Below are 22110 nucleotides of genomic sequence, written 5' to 3' on the forward strand. Positions count from 1 at the left end.
GTCCCCAACTGATTTAGGAAAGACAGTTCCAAAAGAATATTCCGACGATGAGAGTGATGACGAATTTGGATCTGTGAAGACACAAGAAAAGCCCATTCCGTCAACCACTCCCCTTCTGCCAATTGCAGACAAACCCATCCAAATATCTGACGAAATTTCAAAACCACTTACAGACGTAAAAGATGATAAGCCGCATCCTAAATTAGATGAGAAACCCAAGAGTCCTCTGGATGTATCTAAGAAAACTCCAAGGGACTATTCTGACGACGAAAGCGATGAGGAAGTAGGGTTTAGTAAGCCTCAAGATAAGTTCCTTTCATCTACCACACCTCTGGTACCTCTATCTATGACTACAAGCAAAATTACTTCTGTCAGTGAATCTCGGGAGACTGTTGATATACAGATCAAGGACGTAGTAAAGCTACCCACAGATACAGTCAAATCCACTGAGAAACCCACGTCCCCAACTGAGTTAGGAAAGACAGTTCCAAAAGAATATTCAGACGATGAGACTGATGACGAATTTGGATCTGTGAAGACACAAGAAAAGCCCATTCCGTCAACCACTCCCCTTCTGCCAATTGCAGACAAACGCATCCAAACATCTGACGAAATTTCAAAACCACTTACAGACGTAAAAGATGATAAGCCGCATCCTAAATTAGATGAGAAACCCAAGAGTCCTCTGGATGTATCTAAGAAAACTCCAAAGGACTATTCTGACGACGAAAGCGATGAGGAAGTAGGGTTTGCTAAACCTCAAGATAAGCCCCTTTCTACTACCACACCTCTGGTACCTCTATCTATGACTACAAGCAAAATTACTTCTGTCACTGAATCTCGGGAGTCTGTTGATATACAGATCAAGGACGTAGTAAAGCTACCCACAGATACAGTCAAATCCATTGAGAAACCCAAGTCCCCAACTGATTTAGGAAAGACAGTTCCAAAAGAATATTCAGACGATGAGACTGATGACGAATTTGGATCTGTGAAGCCACAAGAAAAGCCCATTCCGTCAACCACTCCCCTTCTGCCAATTGCAGAAAAACCCATCCAAAAACCTGACGAAATTTCAAAACCACTTACAGACGTAAAAGATGATAAGTCGCATCCTAAATTAGATGAGAAACCCAAGAGTCCTCTGGATGTGTCTAAGAAAACTCCAAAGGACCATTCTGACGACGAAAGCGATGAGGAAGTAGGGTTTAATAAGCCTCAAGATAAGTTCCCTTCATCTACCACACCTCTGCTACCTCTATCTATGACTACAAGCAAAATTACTTCTGTCACTGAATCTCGGGAGTCTGTTGATATACAGATCAAGGACGTAGTAAAGCTACCCACAGATACAGTCAAATCCATTGAGAAACCCAAGTCCCCAACTGATTTAGGAAAGACAGTTCCAAAAGAATATTCCGACGATGAGAGTGATGACGAATTTGGATCTGTGAAGACACAAGAAAAGCCCATTCCGTCAACCACTCCCCTTCTGCCAATTGCAGACAAACCCATCCAAAAATCTGACGAAATTTCAAAACCACTTACAGACGTAAAAGATGATAAGCCGCATCCTAAATTAGATGAGAAACCCAAGAGTCCTCTGGATGTATCTAAGAAAACTCCAAGGGACTATTCTGACGACGAAAGCGATGAGGAAGTAGGGTTTAGTAAGCCTCAAGATAAGTTCCTTTCATCTACCACACCTCTGGTACCTCTATCTATGACTACAAGCAAAATTACTTCTGTCAGTGAATCTCGGGAGACTGTTGATATACAGATCAAGGACGTAGTAAAGCTACCCACAGATACAGTCAAATCCACTGAGAAACCCACGTCCCCAACTGAGTTAGGAAAGACAGTTCCAAAAGAATATTCAGACGATGAGACTGATGACGAATTTGGATCTGTGCAGACACAAGAAAAGCCCATTCCGTCAACCACTCCCCTTCTGCCAATTGCAGACAAACGCATCCAAACATCTGACGAAATTTCAAAACCACTTACAGACGTAAAAGATGATAAGCCGCATCCTAAATTAGATGAGAAACCCAAGAGTCCTCTGGATGTATCTAAGAAAACTCCAAAGGACTATTCTGACGACGAAAGCGATGAGGAAGTAGGGTTTAATAAGCCTCAAGATAAGTTCCCTTCATCTACCACACCTCTGGTACCTCTATCTATGACTACAAGCAAAATTACTTCTGTCACTGAATCTCGGGAGTCTGTTGATATACAGATCAAGGACGTAGTAAAGCCACCCACAGATACAGTCAAATCCATTGAGAAACCCAAGTCCCCAACTGAGTTAGGAAAGACAGTTCCAAAAGAATATTCAGACGATGAGACTGATGAAGAATTTGGATCTGTGAAGCCACAAGACAAGACCATTCCGTCAACCACTCCCCTTCTGCCAATTGCAGACAAACCCATCCAAAAATCTGACGAAATTCCAAAACCACTTACAGACGTAAAAGATGATAAGCCGCATCCTAAATTAGATGAGAAACCCAAGAGTCCTCTGAATGTATCTAAGAAAACTCCAAAGGACTATTCTGACGACGAAAGCGATGAGGAAGTAGGGTTTGCTAAACCTCAAGATAAGCCCCTTTCTACTACCACACCTCTGGTACCTCTATCTATGACTACAAGCAAAATTACTTCTGTCACTGAATCTCGGGAGTCTGTTGATATACAGATCAAGGACATAGTAAAGCTACCCACAGATACAGTCAAATCCATTGAGAAGCCCAAGTCCCCAACTGATTTAGGAAAGACAGTTCCAAAAGAATATTCCGACGATGAGACTGATGACGAATTTGGATCTGTGAAGCCACAAGACAAGCCCATTCCGTCAACCACTCCCCTTCTGCCAATTTCAGACAAACCCATCCAAAAATCTGACGAAATTCCAAAACCACTTACAGACGTAAAAGATGATAAGCCGCATCCTAAATTAGATGAGAAACCCAAGAGTCCTCTGGATGTATCTAAGAAAACTCCAAAGGACTATTCTGACGACGAAAGCGATGAGGAAGTAGGGTTTGCTAAACCTCAAGATAAGCCCCTTTCTATTACCACACCTCTGGTACCTCTATCTATGACTACAAGCAAAATTACTTCTGTCACTGAATCTCGGGAGTCTGTTGATATACAGATCAAGGACGTAGTAAAGCTACCCACAGATACAGTCGAATCCATTGAGAAACCCAAGTCCCCAACTGATTTAGGAAAGACAGTTCCAAAAGAATATTCAGACGATGAGACTGATGACGAATTTGGATCTGTGAAGCCACAAGAAAAGCCCATTCCGTCAACCACTCCCCTTCTGCCAATTGCAGAAAAACCCATCCAAAAACCTGACGAAATTTCAAAACCACTTACAGACGTAAAAGATGATAAGCCGCATCCTAAATTAGATGAGAAACCCAAGAGTCCTCTGGATGTGTCTAAGAAAACTCCAAAGGACTATTCTGACGACGAAAGCGATGAGGAAGTAGGGTTTAATAAGCCTCAAGATAAGTTCCCTTCATCTACCACACCTCTGCTACCTCTATCTATGACTACAAGCAAAATTACTTCTGTCACTGAATCTCGGGAGTCTGTTGATATACAGATCAAGGACGTAGTAAAGCTACCCTCAGATACAGTCAAATCCATTGAGAAACCCAAGTCCCCAACTGATTTAGGAAAGACAGTTCCAAAAGAATATTCCGACGATGAGACTGATGACGAATTTGGATCTGTGAAGCCACAAGAAAAGCCCATTCCGTCAACCACTCCCCTTCTGCCAATTGCAGACAAACCCATCCAAAAATCTGACGAAATTCCAAAACCACTTACAGACGTAAAAGATGATAAGTCGCATCCTAAATTAGATGAGAAACCCAAGAGTCCTCTGGATGTATCTAAGAAAACTCCAAAGGACTATTCTGACGACGAAAGCGATGAGGAAGTAGGGTTTGCTAAACCTCAAGATAAGCCCCTTTCTACTACCACACCTCTGGTACCTCTATCTATGACTACAAGCAAAATTACTTCTGTCACTGAATCTCGGGAGTCTGTTGATATACAGATCAAGGACGTAGTAAAGCTACCCACAGATACAGTCAAATCCATTGAGAAACCCAAGTCCCCAACTGATTTAGGAAAGACAGTTCCAAAAGAATATTCCGACGATGAGAGTGATGACGAATTTGGATCTGTGAAGACACAAGAAAAGCCCATTCCGTCAACCACTCCCCTTCTGCCAATTGCAGACAAACCCATCCAAAAATCTGACGAAATTTCAAAACCACTTACAGACGTAAAAGATGATAAGCCGCATCCTAAATTAGATGAGAAACCCAAGAGTCCTCTGGATGTATCTAAGAAAACTCCAAGGGACTATTCTGACGACGAAAGCGATGAGGAAGTAGGGTTTAGTAAGCCTCAAGATAAGTTCCTTTCATCTACCACACCTCTGGTACCTCTATCTATGACTACAAGCAAAATTACTTCTGTCACTGAATCTCGGGAGTCTGTTGATATACAGATCAAGGACGTAGTAAAGCCACCCACAGATACAGTCAAATCCACTGAGAAACCCACGTCCCCAACTGAGTTAGGAAAGACAGTTCCAAAAGAATATTCAGACGATGAGACTGATGACGAATTTGGATCTGTGAAGACACAAGAAAAGCCCATTCCGTCAACCACTCCCCTTCTGCCAATTGCAGACAAACCCATCCAAAAATCTGACGAAATTTCAAAACCACTTACAGACGTAAAAGATGATAAGCCGCATCCTAAATTAGATGAGAAACCCAAGAGTCCTCTGGATGTATCTAAGAAAACTCCAAAGGACTATTCTGACGACGAAAGCGATGAGGAAGTAGGGTTTGCTAAACCTCAAGATAAGCCCCTTTCTACTACCACACCTCTGGTACCTCTATCTATGACTACAAGCAAAATTACTTCTGTCACTGAATCTCGGGAGTCTGTTGATATACAGATCAAGGACGTAGTAAAGCTACCCACAGATACAGTCAAATCCATTGAGAAACCCAAGTCCCCAACTGATTTAGGAAAGACAGTTCCAAAAGAATATTCCGACGATGAGAGTGATGACGAATTTGGATCTGTGAAGACACAAGAAAAGCCCATTCCGTCAACCACTCCCCTTCTGCCAATTGCAGACAAACCCATCCAAAAATCTGACGAAATTTCAAAACCACTTACAGACGTAAAAGATGATAAGCCGCATCCTAAATTAGATGAGAAACCCAAGAGTCCTCTGGATGTATCTAAGAAAACTCCAAGGGACTATTCTGACGACGAAAGCGATGAGGAAGTAGGGTTTAGTAAGCCTCAAGATAAGTTCCTTTCATCTACCACACCTCTGGTACCTCTATCTATGACTACAAGCAAAATTACTTCTGTCACTGAATCTCGGGAGTCTGTTGATATACAGATCAAGGACGTAGTAAAGCCACCCACAGATACAGTCAAATCCACTGAGAAACCCACGTCCCCAACTGAGTTAGGAAAGACAGTTCCAAAAGAATATTCAGACGATGAGACTGATGACGAATTTGGATCTGTGAAGACACAAGAAAAGCCCATTCCGTCAACCACTCCCCTTCTGCCAATTGCAGACAAACCCATCCAAAAATCTGACGAAATTTCAAAACCACTTACAGACGTAAAAGATGATAAGCCGCATCCTAAATTAGATGAGAAACCCAAGAGTCCTCTGGATGTATCTAAGAAAACTCCAAAGGACTATTCTGACGACGAAAGCGATGAGGAAGTAGGGTTTGCTAAACCTCAAGATAAGCCCCTTTCTACTACCACACCTCTGGTACCTCTATCTATGACTACAAGCAAAATTACTTCTGTCACTGAATCTCGGGAGTCTGTTGATATACAGATCAAGGACGTAGTAAAGCTACCCACAGATACAGTCAAATCCATTGAGAAACCCAAGTCCCCAACTGATTTAGGAAAGACAGTTCCAAAAGAATATTCCGACGATGAGAGTGATGACGAATTTGGATCTGTGAAGACACAAGAAAAGCCCATTCCGTCAACCACTCCCCTTCTGCCAATTGCAGACAAACCCATCCAAAAATCTGACGAAATTTCAAAACCACTTACAGACGTAAAAGATGATAAGCCGCATCCTAAATTAGATGAGAAACCCAAGAGTCCTCTGGATGTATCTAAGAAAACTCCAAGGGACTATTCTGACGACGAAAGCGATGAGGAAGTAGGGTTTAGTAAGCCTCAAGATAAGTTCCCTTCATCTACCACACCTCTGCTACCTCTATCTATGACTACAAGCAAAATTACTTCTGTCACTGAATCTCGGGAGTCTGTTGATATACAGATCAAGGACGTAGTAAAGCCACCCACAGATACAGTCAAATCCATTGAGAAACCCAAGTCCCCAACTGATTTAGGAAAGACAGTTCCAAAAGAATATTCAGACGATGAGACTGATGAAGAATTTGGATCTGTGAAGCCACAAGACAAGACCATTCCGTCAACCACTCCCCTTCTGCCAATTGCAGACAAACCCATCCAAAAATCTGACGAAATTCCAAAACCACTTACAGACGTAAAAGATGATAAGCCGCATCCTAAATTAGATGAGAAACCCAAGAGTCCTCTGGATGTATCTAAGAAAACTCCAAAGGACTATTCTGACGACGAAAGCGATGAGGAAGTAGGGTTTGCTAAACCTCAAGATAAGCCCCTTTCTACTACCACACCTCTGGTACCTCTATCTATGACTACAAGCAAAATTACTTCTGTCACTGAATCTCGGGAGTCTGTTGATATACAGATCAAGGACGTAGTAAAGCTACCCACAGATACAGTCAAATCCATTGAGAAACCCAAGTCCCCAACTGATTTAGGAAAGACAGTTCCAAAAGAATATTCCGACGATGAGAGTGATGACGAATTTGGATCTGTGAAGACACAAGAAAAGCCCATTCCGTCAACCACTCCCCTTCTGCCAATTGCAGACAAACCCATCCAAAAATCTGACGAAATTTCAAAACCACTTACAGACGTAAAAGATGATAAGCCGCATCCTAAATTAGATGAGAAACCCAAGAGTCCTCTGGATGTATCTAAGAAAACTCCAAGGGACTATTCTGACGACGAAAGCGATGAGGAAGTAGGGTTTAGTAAGCCTCAAGATAAGTTCCCTTCATCTACCACACCTCTGCTACCTCTATCTATGACTACAAGCAAAATTACTTCTGTCACTGAATCTCGGGAGTCTGTTGATATACAGATCAAGGACGTAGTAAAGCCACCCACAGATACAGTCAAATCCATTGAGAAACCCAAGTCCCCAACTGAGTTAGGAAAGACAGTTCCAAAAGAATATTCAGACGATGAGACTGATGAAGAATTTGGATCTGTGAAGCCACAAGACAAGACCATTCCGTCAACCACTCCCCTTCTGCCAATTGCAGACAAACCCATCCAAAAATCTGACGAAATTCCAAAACCACTTACAGACGTAAAAGATGATAAGCCGCATCCTAAATTAGATGAGAAACCCAAGAGTCCTCTGGATGTATCTAAGAAAACTCCAAAGGACTATTCTGACGACGAAAGCGATGAGGAAGTAGGGTTTGCTAAACCTCAAGATAAGCCCCTTTCTACTACCACACCTCTGGTACCTCTATCTATGACTACAAGCAAAATTACTTCTGTCACTGAATCTCGGGAGTCTGTTGATATACAGATCAAGGACGTAGTAAAGCTACCCACAGATACAGTCAAATCCATTGAGAAACCCAAGTCCCCAACTGATTTAGGAAAGACAGTTCCAAAAGAATATTCCGACGATGAGAGTGATGACGAATTTGGATCTGTGAAGACACAAGAAAAGCCCATTCCGTCAACCACTCCCCTTCTGCCAATTGCAGACAAACCCATCCAAAAATCTGACGAAATTTCAAAACCACTTACAGACGTAAAAGATGATAAGCCGCATCCTAAATTAGATGAGAAACCCAAGAGTCCTCTGGATGTATCTAAGAAAACTCCAAAGGACTATTCTGACGACGAAAGCGATGAGGAAGTAGGGTTTAATAAGCCTCAAGATAAGTTCCCTTCATCTACCACACCTCTGGTACCTCTATCTATGACTACAAGCAAAATTACTTCTGTCACTGAATCTCGGGAGTCTGTTGATATACAGATCAAGGACGTAGTAAAGCCACCCACAGATACAGTCAAATCCATTGAGAAACCCAAGTCCCCAACTGATTTAGGAAAGACAGTTCCAAAAGAATATTCAGACGATGAGACTGATGAAGAATTTGGATCTGTGAAGCCACAAGACAAGACCATTCCGTCAACCACTCCCCTTCTGCCAATTGCAGACAAACCCATCCAAAAATCTGACGAAATTCCAAAACCACTTACAGACGTAAAAGATGAGAAATTAGATGAGAAACCCAAGAGTCCTCTGGATGTATCTAAGAAAACTCCAAAGGACTATTCTGACGACGAAAGCGATGAGGAAGTAGGGTTTGCTAAACCTCAAGATAAGCCCCTTTCTACTACCACACCTCTGGTACCTCTATCTATGACTACAAGCAAAATTACTTCTGTCACTGAATCTCGGGAGTCTGTTGATATACAGATCAAGGACGTAGTAAAGCTACCCACAGATACAGTCAAATCCATTGAGAAACCCAAGTCCCCAACTGATTTAGGAAAGACAGTTCCAAAAGAATATTCCGACGATGAGAGTGATGACGAATTTGGATCTGTGAAGACACAAGAAAAGCCCATTCCGTCAACCACTCCCCTTCTGCCAATTGCAGACAAACCCATCCAAAAATCTGACGAAATTTCAAAACCACTTACAGACGTAAAAGATGATAAGCCGCACCCTAAATTAGATGAGAAACCCAAGAGTCCTCTGGATGTATCTAAGAAAACTCCAAAGGACTATTCTGACGACGAAAGCGATGAGGAAGTAGGGTTTAATAAGCCTCAAGATAAGTTCCCTTCATCTACCACACCTCTGGTACCTCTATCTATGACTACAAGCAAAATTACTTCTGTCACTGAATCTCGGGAGTCTGTTGATATACAGATCAAGGACGTAGTAAAGCTACCCACAGATACAGTCAAATCCATTGAGAAACCCAAGTCCCCAACTGATTTAGGAAAGACAGTTCCAAAAGAATATTCAGACGATGAGACTGATGACGAATTTGGATCTGTGAAGACACAAGAAAAGCCCATTCCGTCAACCACTCCCCTTCTGCCAATTGCAGACAAACCCATCCAAAAATCTGACGAAATTCCAAAACCACTTACAGACGTAAAAGATGATAAGCCGCATCCTAAATTAGATGAGAAACCCAAGAGTCCTCTGGATGTATCTAAGAAAACTCCAAAGGACTATTCTGACGACGAAAGCGATGAGGAAGTAGGGTTTGCTAAACCTCAAGATAAGCCCCTTTCTACTACCACACCTCTGGTACCTCTATCTATGACTACAAGCAAAATTACTTCTGTCACTGAGTCTCGGGAGTCTGTTGATATACAGATCAAAGACGTAGTCAGCTTGCCAACAGATTCAGTGAAACTTGCCGCGAAGCCCCAGTCCTCAGAAACAAAGATTCATTTAGGAGGAGAAATACATGATCATTTTGGAAATGTTGTGCCACAAGACAATCCGTATTCGTTAACAATGCCTCTGTGTCCAATATCGGGAAGCCTAATACCTTTAAATCAATCTGAACAACCAGTAGACAAATTAGTATCTGAAGCAGCTACTGATTTGTATGATACAAGATCAGTACAACAAATAGTTGAAGAAACTTTAAGAGCTGGTGATGAGGAAGCAGAGAAAATTGTTAATGCCACTCTGAAAAGTTTGCAGGTAAACCATGAATTAGATCATAAAGATTATATATTAACTGAATTTGCTGACAATGAGCGATCAGTCGAAGAAATTGTGGAAGATACATTGAAAAATGCAAATATTATAGTAGGAGAAAAAACTCAGGTAATTAATCAGGAAAAAGATGATTTAGTTTCGCAGGACAGAAAGAATGTTGAGTACAAAGAAGTTCGACCTGTAGCATATTTTGTGAAGTTGGACGATAAAAATATAGATGTAGTACCCACTAAAAAGAAAGAAACAAGGACCCCAATTACAAAACCAAAACCAATAAGCAATGTCAGTGCGAAATCGACGGCAACTGCAATACTAAAACCACAGACTAAAAAACAAATAGATAATAAGGAAAAGTCGAAGACAATACAAAAGAAAGCTCCACTTACACAACCAAAAGCCGCAAAAGCCCCAAGCAAACAAATAGGACCAAACAAGCCAATATCAATTGACTCACAGAAGGTTGCTAGAAAAACCGAATCGAGAAGATCAGTGACAAGTTCTGTTTCAACAACGACAAGTTCAGCATCGGCTACTAGTCGAGTCATAAGTGAAATTCACTTTGAAAGATCTTCAAGTCCTGCTTCAAGTTCAATATTTTATGAAAGCCATCCCCAAGGCGATCATAGTCGCTCCACAACGCCTAAGCCTAGGGTGAAAACAGATGTCACTAAAATACCATACAATACCTCAATACGCTCGTCAAGTCCATCAACCAAAGCCACAAAAGCGTCAAAAACGACTTCCATAAAACAAAACGTAAAAGTAGTTAATGTAAAACTAAAGAAAGAAAGCACCTCAAAACTAAAAGTTGCGGAAGACAAGCGAACAAAAACGCCAACTCCGTCTACCACACACCGATATATGCAGCCAACTTTAGCCCACAGTATGCGATATGGCCTGAATGCCGATAGTGAAAGCCGAAGTGTGACTCCGGCTCCACCGAAATCACCAGCACCGCCAAAATCTCCAGCTCCAACACAATCGAATCGACAAAGTGTATATAAAACAAAGAGTATGACAAGTGCCTTGACAAAAAACTCGTCAATAGATCAAAAACAAAAGAAATTGAATACAGAAAAGCCTTTAGCTTTGACCAAGAGAGGCTCCCACAGCGAAAGTAGGGAGTCATTAAAGAGTACAGATCGCCTTTACAAAAGACAAACATCCAAAGAGAATAAACAAACAAACGTGATAGGCTCCAAGAGCCAAATAACTAAAAGCATGAAGACACAATCAGCTAATGCAACTAAATCCATTGTCTACAGAACTTCCATAGAATCTGATAACAAAAACCTACAGAAGAAAACTACAACAACTATGCAACAACGCACCAAAGTTCCAATTAGCGTGTCTTCCGTAACAACAAGAACTTCATCTAAGCTAAGCAACAAAAGTGATGAAACCGTTTTAAGACCTCAGATAGACAATAAGAAAATCGTTAGGAAGACAGTAAGCAAAGTAAGTGAGGGAAGCAACAAAACCATACGCAGTTCCATAGAACCGAAACTACAAAAACAGATGAAGGACACAATGAACGAGTCGAGCACTTCCGCCAGTGGCAGTACCAGTGCCAGTGGGTCCTCCAACAGCACCAGGCGCAGCGTACGTTCCGTGATGGTCAGCCGTAAGACTGACAAAGAGAAGACCAATATGAAGCTATCAGCAGAACAGAAGGTGGCCACAACGACATCGACATCGACAGTGCGTGTTCACAAGGCACCGACAGCCACAACCAGCGCGGTTAGCACCGTGCTCGTTGATGACGACTCCGAGGTGATAACCATACGATCCATTAAATCAAGTGATAGTACAAAAAGCTCTACCTCATCATCCTCTGGTAGCGGCAGCAACAGTCGCAAGGTGCTAACCAGCGAGGTTTTCACTAAGACTTTCGGCCCCGACAAACCCCTGGAAGTGATCTACCGCCAGCCCGATTTTGATGGAGAACATCATACATCAATTGGAATGCGTCCGCAATCCACAAATGAACAACAGCGCTATGTCAACGAGTTTGATGTCAGCTTTATAGATACCACCGATTCCAGTCTCTCCGACTCTGTTGCACTGCCCATTTTTGGCGCTGGTGATCCGGAGCGCTTGCAGGCCGCCAGCCCTGGTTCGCCAAAGCCAACTCGTAGTCCCTTAGCCTTAATTGAGGAAACATTGCGACGCCACCATCAGCATCAGCACACCCATATAGGTCCATCGGGCAGTGCAGTAGAAACTACGCAACAATTGCATGCCGAGAGCGGCAGCATTGTGGCGGTGAGTGAGAGTCGACAAAAGAAAGAGACGGAGAAATACTGCACATCCAAAGGTAAATAGATACAATTAGGCTTAGAGCACTATCATACATTTATTAAGCATAGCTTAGAGCGATACCCACCATGCTTAGGGCAATACAAAACATTACGCAACTTTTCTAATTGATATCAATTTGCCAAATGCTTTTATTCAATTTAATTTTAACTTATTTCCCACAACTAGCTAACGCAAATAACTAAACTCAATATAAATATATAAAATCCACAATTCAATAAGAGAAAACAAACCCACCAAAATGTCCAAAAAACTCCCAACTATATCCGTAACTGCCGAGCAGCATTCCAATTCTTCCTCATCCTCACATGACACCGATAGTAATGATATGGACTATGGGCATAACAACGGGGCTGTCACAGATGTTGAAGATTTTGAAAGCCAGGCTGAAGTACTTAGACTCAACTCTCGGCGCAGCTCTGGTAATGTATCACCAAGGCAAAACACCCAGCAACAAAAATCTGGTCCCTTTGAGAACGATGTTACCGACGTGGAGGACTATGACACCGAATCAGACGATGATGATAAGAGTGTTGCTTATCCCGAGTTGAAATTGTCACTGCGCGAATTTCTACAGCAAGGATTGCAAAACCAGGAAGCCGTAGACAACGATACTAAGGAGAGCTGTGAAATCAAAGCTGGTAATTTTCTGCAAGCACAAAATCTGAATGGCCTGGCCGATTACTTAACCGACTGCGAAGACTATGACACAGACTCGGAGGTGGGCTATGGCTGTGAAAAGTCTGTGTGTGTTGACTTAGACAATGCTGTGGGAGATCAGGGACGTGTAAACATAGCTGACGGTGAGAAGCACGAAGATGACTCTGATCACTACGAAGATGTTTCCGTCATTAGCGACATTAGTGACTTGGCCTCCGCGATGTCCGACTGCACCGGCATTGGCATTCCTGTGCGTGGCAAGTCTGAGGACGAGGTGCTCGTCGTATCCGGCAGTGGTAGTGAAGAGGTATGTCAAATAGCCTGCTCGGGTTCTGAGTCCGAATCGGGTGGTGCTGCTGCCAGAAGCGCGAGCATAAGTGAAGCCAGTTTGCCACCAGTCGATGTGGCCTTCATTAACGCCAGTGGAGAGCACCGCAGGAACTCCAAGTCAACTTTATTCAATACTGAGCGAAAGCAATTCTTGCAAGTGGCTCCTAGAAACGAAGAAGTACATACCGATATTGAGGGCATCGATGATTCGGCAGCAGAAGATAGCTTTGATGAGGATGAAGATGAACAGCCGATTCCACGGGCTATCATCCTAGCTACTGGCGACGATGGCACCTGTCTAACTGATGTGGAGGACATATACTGCGATGACCTTTCACTTACAAGTGTTTTGCCCGAAATAGTTGCTGTTGGCTCCGAGCTATTGCCACTGCCCCATCGTGAGGTCATTGAGCTTAAAGAGGATAAATACGGCGATACGACTACCAATGTTATGCCCATGAAAAGCAATTACGAGTTTGGTATATATAACCACTTGAAAGACGTTAATCATACCGATTCGGATGAGTACTCCTGTGCCGAAGATATAAGTACAAATGTTTCACTTGCAGAGGAAATGGCTATTGGAGCAGCGAGTCTAATAGACAATGAAGTCATTGTCTCCAATGAATTGTTGAAGCAGCAAAACAAACGTCTGGAGGTGCTTTCGAATGCCGAATCTGTAACTGATGTCGAGGAAATCTTTGTGGCTGGCACCAATCGACGAAAGAAGATGAAGACACGCACTCTCAGCAAGGGAAAAAACAAGCTGCTTGATATTGTTAAGGGCAAAGAGGATGGCATAACCGATGTGGAGGACATGGATCTGAGTGAATGTGAACTACCGCCAAGCGTTAAGCGCGTGGCCCAACTTAAGCAGCAAGCCAAAGGCTACACTGATTCCGATGATGTGTCCACCGATGATGTATCTGATGCTTCTGATGCTTCATTACCGCCAGCTGAATTACCCAAGCTATCGCAGAACACATATAAAATGCAGCCACTTCACTTGCGTTTGCTCAAAGACGATGCCACCAGTCAGCAGAACACTGATGTGGAAGACGTGCAACTGCCCTCCGATGCAGAGGACGTTCTCGAGCCACCAGTCATCAAGGTGGCCAATAGCAATAGCAAAGAGCTGAACGATATGTTAAATGAGAGCTATACCGTGGTACATGAGAAAACTGGCAGGAGCTACAATGCCGATGCCGAGAGGGTGCACATAAAGGGTGTGATACGAGATGCCCATACCGATGTGGAATATGTTGAGTCCGACGAGTCGGCCGCTAGAGTCGACAACTAGTCTTCGAGTCTCCAATCCTAAATACAATTTAACAATAGTTTCCTAACTCGTATAAGTGTCTAACTAAGATATCTAATAAACAAAAAATCAACTGAATATATTTAACACATACACTCAAGCATATTGTAAGTAAACCTAACAATTAATAATTACCATACATAAAATTCAATTTTCGTTCAAGTTCAAGTTACCACACAACAAGCAACAAAAAGCCTGAATATAATTGCTAATGTCTGCCTTAACTTTGTGCCCCCGTACAATACTAACAAAATCAACATTTTTAATCACCTAAGCGTCGTTCAACTAACATTCTAAGTACTTAGTAATTAGAACTAACAAAACTGTGAAAAAAGATCTTTGGAATCCGTTTGTTTCGTCCTTATTTTGAGTCCGTGTTATCTTTTTATTTCGTAGCGTATAATTAAAGTATGTAATTGCTTTTAGGTTACTTTTATGTTACTTTCCCAGGGTCGTATATATTTACTAATGAGTCGCTTGTTCGTTTGCAGAAGGCCTTACAAAAACAACAATTGCCCCAACTATTCTGCATACAGAGAATATTTCTCATACATTTGGTAAGTACGGCGAGTTTTCGTATATATGAAATGCTTATCTTGATTTTGCGCGAACATTTTCTCATGCGCTTCACAAGTATTTTTCTTAATAATTATAAGTATTTTCTTATTGTTTAACAAATACAAATGCAATTAAAGCTCATTGAGACAAAAAGTAACTAAGTCAACTAACTCAGATTGATAAACCGTATACGCTGCTAAAAGATTTCGCTCACTTCACCAAAATATCACCGCATTTTGAACTCCATCTTCTATCTATCACGTAATGCTGCACAATTGTTTATTAATCACAAGATTTCGAAAATTCGCTTCTCATGCCGTTCATGATTTCCAAGCTTGTCAACTATCTGTCTAATTTCTACCTATCAATGAATATGTGCAATTATTTTACAGGTGATCTTAAGGTTGGTGAAGGTGATGATGGCGAAGATGATAATCGTGTGGCACGCATACGCGAGGAAGCCAAAATTCTAGTCGACAATGTGCTCGAAGAGAGTGTCGATTTCATTGAGAGCCAAGGGGAACAGCCCAATGGCCATGATTTCATAAAACACGAATACAATTCTGAGAGTGAGAATTATGCTATCACATGCGACGATATTGTCGGCGTCGATGTCATCAAGTCGCCAACTATTGAGTCCATGTCGGGCAAATCATTTGATGATAATATGAGTTTCACTGATGAGCATATTAGTTTACCCTTGCATGCCCAAAACATAACAGCAACAACAACTACAACAATAACAACGCAATTCCAACAACAACAACAGCAACAACAGCCACTAGCCTCATCAGCAGCAAAAGGTAATCTATAATGCCAAAGCAACAATCTGTTCGATCTACAATAATAGCACAGCAGTTAGCAGGAACCTTATAGGACCTTAGCGCCATGAAATATGCATTGGGTTGTAGTAGTCCGTTAAATTTAATCATTATCCTGTATTCTTTGTATGTTTGCTACCCGTTGATCATGTGTCATCCCCAAAAATACTTACGAATCATGTATGTAGTGCCTAGTGAAGGGGAAGATCAAATGGAGGTGCGTACCAGACGCATCGAGCATAAGATCGAAAAACTATCCGCTGATGTAGACGATGTCAGCGCCCGATTCGATGAGGCATTCGAAACGGTTGTACAAGACGACGAGATAAGTGCCCTGCAGGGCGAATACTCGAAGCTCAGTTGGGATGACAGTGTTTCGCCCACAACTAACACAATGGCCGATATGGCACAGACCCAATTAACGCCCGATAATGATATACAAGAATTGACTACAGGTATCATCAGTATAAAAACTATATAGCCATACACTTACCACATTAATTTATACATAAATATTGCTTTGTACATGGTTCCTCTATTGGTGACTTCTGTAGCTTGTGAATACAAAATCTAGATGTAGAACGTACAACGTTCGTTTTTGGTTAACTTTTCATAAACACCTGTGAAATGGCGGCCAAGAAAAACGAAAATACTAAAATACTTTTTGTTCAAGTTGAGCTCTAATTGCATTTAATCTTGTGTTTCGAAATATTAAAATTTGTTCTATTTTATTCATATGAAATATGCATGTCAACTCCATAAATGTCAATCAATCAATCACTCACACCTACTCTATCTATCTGTCTATCAACCTATTCTATCTCTAAGAACCTAACCTAACACTTACTAATCACTCATATATCTTATATTACACTCTGATCTGTTCATTCTCTTGCTCTTGTGTACTTGTGTTTCCTCTCTCTCTCACTCTCTCATCATCTTTCTGATTTCTACTTTCGCAACACACTTTTAAAATTGCTTTTATTTTCACACCTATTGTTTTGTAGAAACAGGCGGCGATTTACCAATCTCAACCGATACCACTCCTATACCACCGTCGGCTGTTGTCACAACAACAACAACTAAAACAGCAGCTGAAACGGTGGTCGAAACCAATACATTCACGACCACCAGCCACGACACACCCACACCAAAACCTCGCGTACTCAAAGCAAGCCCGCCCGACTCCATCTCCGAAGGCACAGATAGCACCACCATTCCAAATCAAGTTCAACAATCAGACTTATCGATCGATATAAATATTGATGCATCTGCACCAGTTCCGAAGCCCCGTGCTCCCATTAAGCACACAGATCAGTTTGAGAATCTGGCTGCATTGGCCGAGCAATCCGACAGCATTAGCCTACGTAGCTTTGATTTTACAGAGGAACTTTCCAAAACAGATGAGCCCTCCACGGAGCAGTCTATTCGTTCGCAGCAAAGGGATGTTGTCACAACAACAACCACAACAACTGCCTCTGAGGATCACACCGAAAGTTTCGACCCAACAAGTGAAATTTCAGTAGATGAAGCAGACACTGAAAAATCCGAAGGTGTCGAGAAGACAACGAGCTTTTACATTGGCGAATCAAGTCGCAATGTGATCACCAAGACCTTTACGAAATCTCCAAGTATGACCCCGCAGGACGAAGAGCCCAAGACAGATATGACGGAAATCGAAGCAAAGGATATACCCCTAATGAAAGAAGTCTCAGTGGATTCTGATGAAGCTAATGATGCTTTTAAAGAGTATGTAACTATGAAGCCCGATGATCCCCTTGCTTTGGATAGTAAAATAATCAGGCAAAGCTCAGAAACCAGAAATGATCTCTTGGAATTCGAAAATGCTGACAAAGATAAAACCACCGAAGCTAAAATGTCTAAAGTAACCACCGAGGAGAGCCTAACAACGTCGACGGGCTCCAGTGGTCGTGCTGTTATCGAGGTGGCGCCTTCAAGCAGTGAAGACCCTGACGAATCCAGCAAGGAAATTCCTGAGATAGTCAATACAATAGTAGAAAAGCCGGATAAGTTCGAGCTGCCACTTGAGAAAAGTGAGTGGGAAATGGCTGAAAAAGAAATTCCCACTGCAAGTAAACCAAAGGTAGTTCACTCGCCACTACAGCCACAGGCATCGGCTGAGAAGCCCACTGAAAAGATTCAGGAATCCGTGGAGGCAGTTAAAAGAGAATTTGAACTTAGCAGAGTGCCTGAAGACTTCAGCTCTGACATTGGAAATGAGGATGTCTCATCCTTTATAGGAATACCGGAGCTTCAGACCTCTACAATAGATGCTACAAAACCACCAGAGGGTCTTTTCGATACTACCGTCAAGGAGACTTTAAAAAAGCAAGCTGTTATGGCTCATTATGCAAAAGAAGTGCTTAGCGAAGTAGATCGACGCGACGATCATGGATCCCTAGGATTTGTTTCAACGGGCACAGCTGAAGACTTTAGTTCCATGGAGGAGCGTTTGGCAAAGGAAGAGCAAGGCTCACTTGGATTTATTTCGACGGAAACAGCTGAAGACTTTAGTTCAATGGAGGACTATTACACAGAGAGGTTAGCCACAGCATCTATAGTCGCGGAAGGAACCGTTGCAGATAAATCCATCAGCAGCGCTTTCGAAGAAGCGATTTCTGATCAGAGTATTAAGCCAGTAGACTTAGTAGTCCATCGCATAAAAACTGATTCCTCGCCAGACTCCACCAACCGCTGGTCGATTCCAGATGTAGATAATTCCAGCTCCAGCGACAGCTGCCACAAGAGTTTCGATAAAACACAAAGTCGTCCATTATCATCTGATGTAGAAAACTTGCTTACAGGTACCGGAACTTCAAGCGAATATCAAACTGCTCGAGATTTCACACCTTCCACCTGCCGCGATGGCACCGAATACGTAAGTGCAGTCAGTACTCTAGGTAGCAGCAGTGGCAAGTCGATTAGCTCGCATGAGAGCATGCGCAGCCTGGACTCACAGTCGGAGACATCGGCCAATCTGATAAGCATCGATGTTTCTGAATTATCGGAGACTTTGGTAGCATCATCAACAGAAGCTGACGCCTTGGAGGCTGATGAAATGGCGCGCCTTCACGAGTTGCGAGCTGACGACGACGATAGTGATGAAAGTCTAGATATGATAGCCTCCTATCCCACTGCCGAGCAGCAAAGTGCGATGAAACGCTCTCAGGAAATGATTTTCAAGCCCAAGTCTGAGTCTGATATTATACCTCTACAACAAACGACCGAGACTGTGCAAATTGATGAGTATCCCAAGCCGAAAGAGATCGAACGCACTTGGGGACTAGCTTATCCAATTGAAGAGAAAGAGGGAAAGATCGATAGTCCCCGTGATAGCGAAAAGGGAGAGGACATACTGCTCTATCACGGTGATGCCAGACGTTCAATCGATGAGTCGAAACTAGCCTCGAGCTTAGATGAGGGAAGCATTCTCTCTGTTAGCATGTCGAGTACATCAAATATTGACACTGTTGTGGAAAACTTTGATGATATAATCGGTTCTGCCGGTTCCTCATCATTGACGGGTATTGAAGGTTTTCAGTATGGCCATGAGGATCCAATCCCATCCGCGTCTGTACCCGAAGATACATTCGTATTAGAAATGGAAAGTAAAGAAAGCTCGCCACAAGACTCGAATGCCAGTACTCCGCCTGGCAGTGAATCGAAAAGACGCGGTCACAAGCGTAATGAAAGTACGACCATTTCTGGAGAAGCGATAAAGAACTTAGACAAGGATGCCCCATCATCAGGCGAAGGCAAGGAATCGGAAAGCGAGTCCGATACAGACCCCTATGAATCCGAATATGCTCGTCAGTTCCGTTCCCCGAAAGAACGAAAACATAAGAAAAAAAAACAAGCCGCCGCTGAAATGGATCACAGCTCAGAGCTTGAGAAACGTCCATTCACACCATCTCAGCTGGTGGCCGAAGTTATTGTTGAGGATGCTACAGAGGAGCTCGAAGCGGAAGCTGCCATGATTGAAGAGCGACGACCTTCGCAAAATATGCACGACTATTCAAATATTCCCGACATAATGGTTACAGAAGATGTAAAGTCGCCGATTTTGGAAGAAGATGCGCATGATTTTCCGGAGAAGACGCTGTACAAAGTTCGCACTGAGGAGGAGCTAAACAAGGCAAGTGATGTAGCCATCTACGAAAAAGCAAAAGAAGAAGAAAAAGAGCTTGACTTCCAAAGGCGAGTGCAGGAGCAGTACAAACAGAAACTTGAGGAGCTAAAGCGAGCCGAAGTGGGCGCAGATTACGACGATCAAAGGGCAGCTGATTCTCCCGACTCCTTTGAAATGGTTGAACAACCTGATATCTCAGATGAGTTTGTCATCATCGAGGAGGTAGCCAAAGAGGCCAATGAGGTTGACCTGGGTGGCAAAAGCATAAAGATTAAGCCGACCAAATATGAGCAAAAGCACGATCAGGATGTTGAAAAGATTATCATAAAATCAGCTCCTGCCGATCCCAAGCTGGGCTCCCAGTTGTACAAGGACGATCTCAACTTTGAGTTTGAGGAAAGTCCACCAACTGGAGCTAGCAGCAGCAGCGAGCAGCAGGAGGAAAGCGATTCGAGCGACACTGCAGCTGCAAATAAGCGCTGGGTCGAGATGCAGCTGACAGATACACAGCTGCGATATCCTTATGATTTAGCGGGCGCTGTGTTGGAGGACATTAAGGAGGAAGATGGAGAATTCGAGGTGGGCAGCAGTCGTATTAGCAGCTTCAAGGATTCCTTCTCGAGTACACCGGAATATGATTTAGCAGCTCGTCGTTATCATTCGCGCGGTGAGCACGATGATGTTTCTATGAGCAGCCTGCAAGAGTTCGAGTCTCTGGAGCAGGCCATTTCGCTGGAGAACCGAAATCGTGGCCACCAAGGCTCAACAGACTCTAGCAATGGTAGCTTTACACGCCGCTATATGGTGAGGCACAGCGGCAGTGGACCAGTGCCTGGCGATGATGTTTCCATATCCAGCCTTAAAGATTTTGAGGGACTGGAAAATGCATGCATTGAAGCTCATCTCATTGAGATCAAAGCCAAAGAGGAAGCGGCACTACTCTCACGTTCCGATGAATCCAACAAATCCAACGGCAGCGACCATGGTGCCGTTGGCAATGTGGTGGTCACCAAGGTAACGCGCACTGTGACCCGCACTGAGGTTCTGCCAGCAGGCCAAGCCGAAAACCTTGAACTCTTGCTCAAGCAACAGCTGGAAAGGGAAGAATTTGATTCGAGGGCAGTTAGTGGCACAGTGAAGATTACCGAATTGCCAACTACCGAACTGGAGCCAAAGTCAAAAATTGACAGTCAGGACTCGGAAAAGGACAGCATCGATAGCATGGAGATTCGAAGCCATGACATGATGACTAGCAGCATAGAGAGTTTCGATATCTCAAAGGACGCCACCACACGCTCGGACATTGACTCCTTGGAAATTGATAAGCGACACTCGCGACAGGAGAGTATTGAATCCTTTGGCGATGAGCAAATGGATCTTATGTCCAAGCTAGTCACTGGTGGCGGAGTAACTTTAGGAGATGGTTTGACCACCACAACGACCACCACAACCACCAGCACAGACGCCGATGGCCAAGAGCACACCGTCACGCGTGTAATAACCACCACGACGGTTACCAGCGGCGGAGGAAGCGGTATTCAGGAATTGCCACTGGATGAGAGCGGTATGACCAAGGACATATCCGTTGATTCTCTAAACCTGTGCATGGAGCAAACCAGCTCAGCTGGTACAACGGCCACGTATCAGACCAGCGCTGGAAACTCTCAGATGTCGGGGAGCGTGACGAGCTGTGCATCAAGTACGTTAATGGAGGATTCATTCCCTGGTGTGGGTGGTATGTCGTCCTCACAAATGTCGGCCAGTTTTTGGTCACATGACGAGTCGACGGTGGTTGAGGATGAAGATCTAAGGACACAACAGCAACAACAACAGCAGCAGCAACACCAATAGAGATGAGAAGAAAAGAGTTAATTAATAAAGGGCTTAAACAATGACTAAGAATATTTGGCTAGGTAAGCATTATAAGGCAAGGCTTGCGGCTTTCAGTTGTATTTTTCATTTTCGGTTTTTATTTTGGTTTCAATATAGAAGCAGCAGAGCTCAACTTTGACAGAGACAGAGAACAAAT

At 43.1% G+C, this 22110-nt stretch overlaps 2 protein-coding genes across 2 annotated transcripts in view; both read left to right on the plus strand.

Moving 5' to 3' along the window:
- LOC111595150 overlaps positions 1-16954 on the plus strand; it is a 37746-nt gene extending 20792 nt beyond the window's left edge. The window contains exons 2-4 of the mRNA XM_023308731.2: positions 12413-14659; positions 15044-15109; positions 16939-16954. Of these exons, the coding sequence (XP_023164499.2) occupies positions 12486-14534 (2049 nt within the window). The 5' untranslated portion in view covers positions 12413-12485 and the 3' untranslated portion in view covers positions 14535-14659; positions 15044-15109; positions 16939-16954. The remainder of the gene's footprint in view (positions 1-12412; positions 14660-15043; positions 15110-16938) is intronic.
- Positions 1-22110, plus strand: part of LOC111595148 (titin) — a 61318-nt gene that overhangs the window by 38946 nt on the left and 262 nt on the right. The window contains exons 18-26 of the mRNA XM_030225450.1: positions 23-1201; positions 1400-1789; positions 1916-2170; positions 2318-12242; positions 15044-15109; positions 15503-15913; positions 15961-15967; positions 16022-16386; positions 16939-21994. Coding sequence (XP_030081310.1) covers positions 23-1201; positions 1400-1789; positions 1916-2170; positions 2318-12242; positions 15044-15109; positions 15503-15913; positions 15961-15967; positions 16022-16386; positions 16939-21932 — 17592 coding nt within the window. The 3' untranslated portion in view covers positions 21933-21994. The remainder of the gene's footprint in view (positions 1-22; positions 1202-1399; positions 1790-1915; positions 2171-2317; positions 12243-15043; positions 15110-15502; positions 15914-15960; positions 15968-16021; positions 16387-16938; positions 21995-22110) is intronic.

The sequence above is a fragment of the Drosophila hydei genome, unplaced genomic scaffold (assembly GCF_003285905.1).
Source record: "Drosophila hydei strain 15085-1641.00,03,60 unplaced genomic scaffold, DhydRS2 tig00000001-arrow-pilon, whole genome shotgun sequence".
Taxonomy (NCBI): domain Eukaryota; kingdom Metazoa; phylum Arthropoda; class Insecta; order Diptera; family Drosophilidae; genus Drosophila; species Drosophila hydei.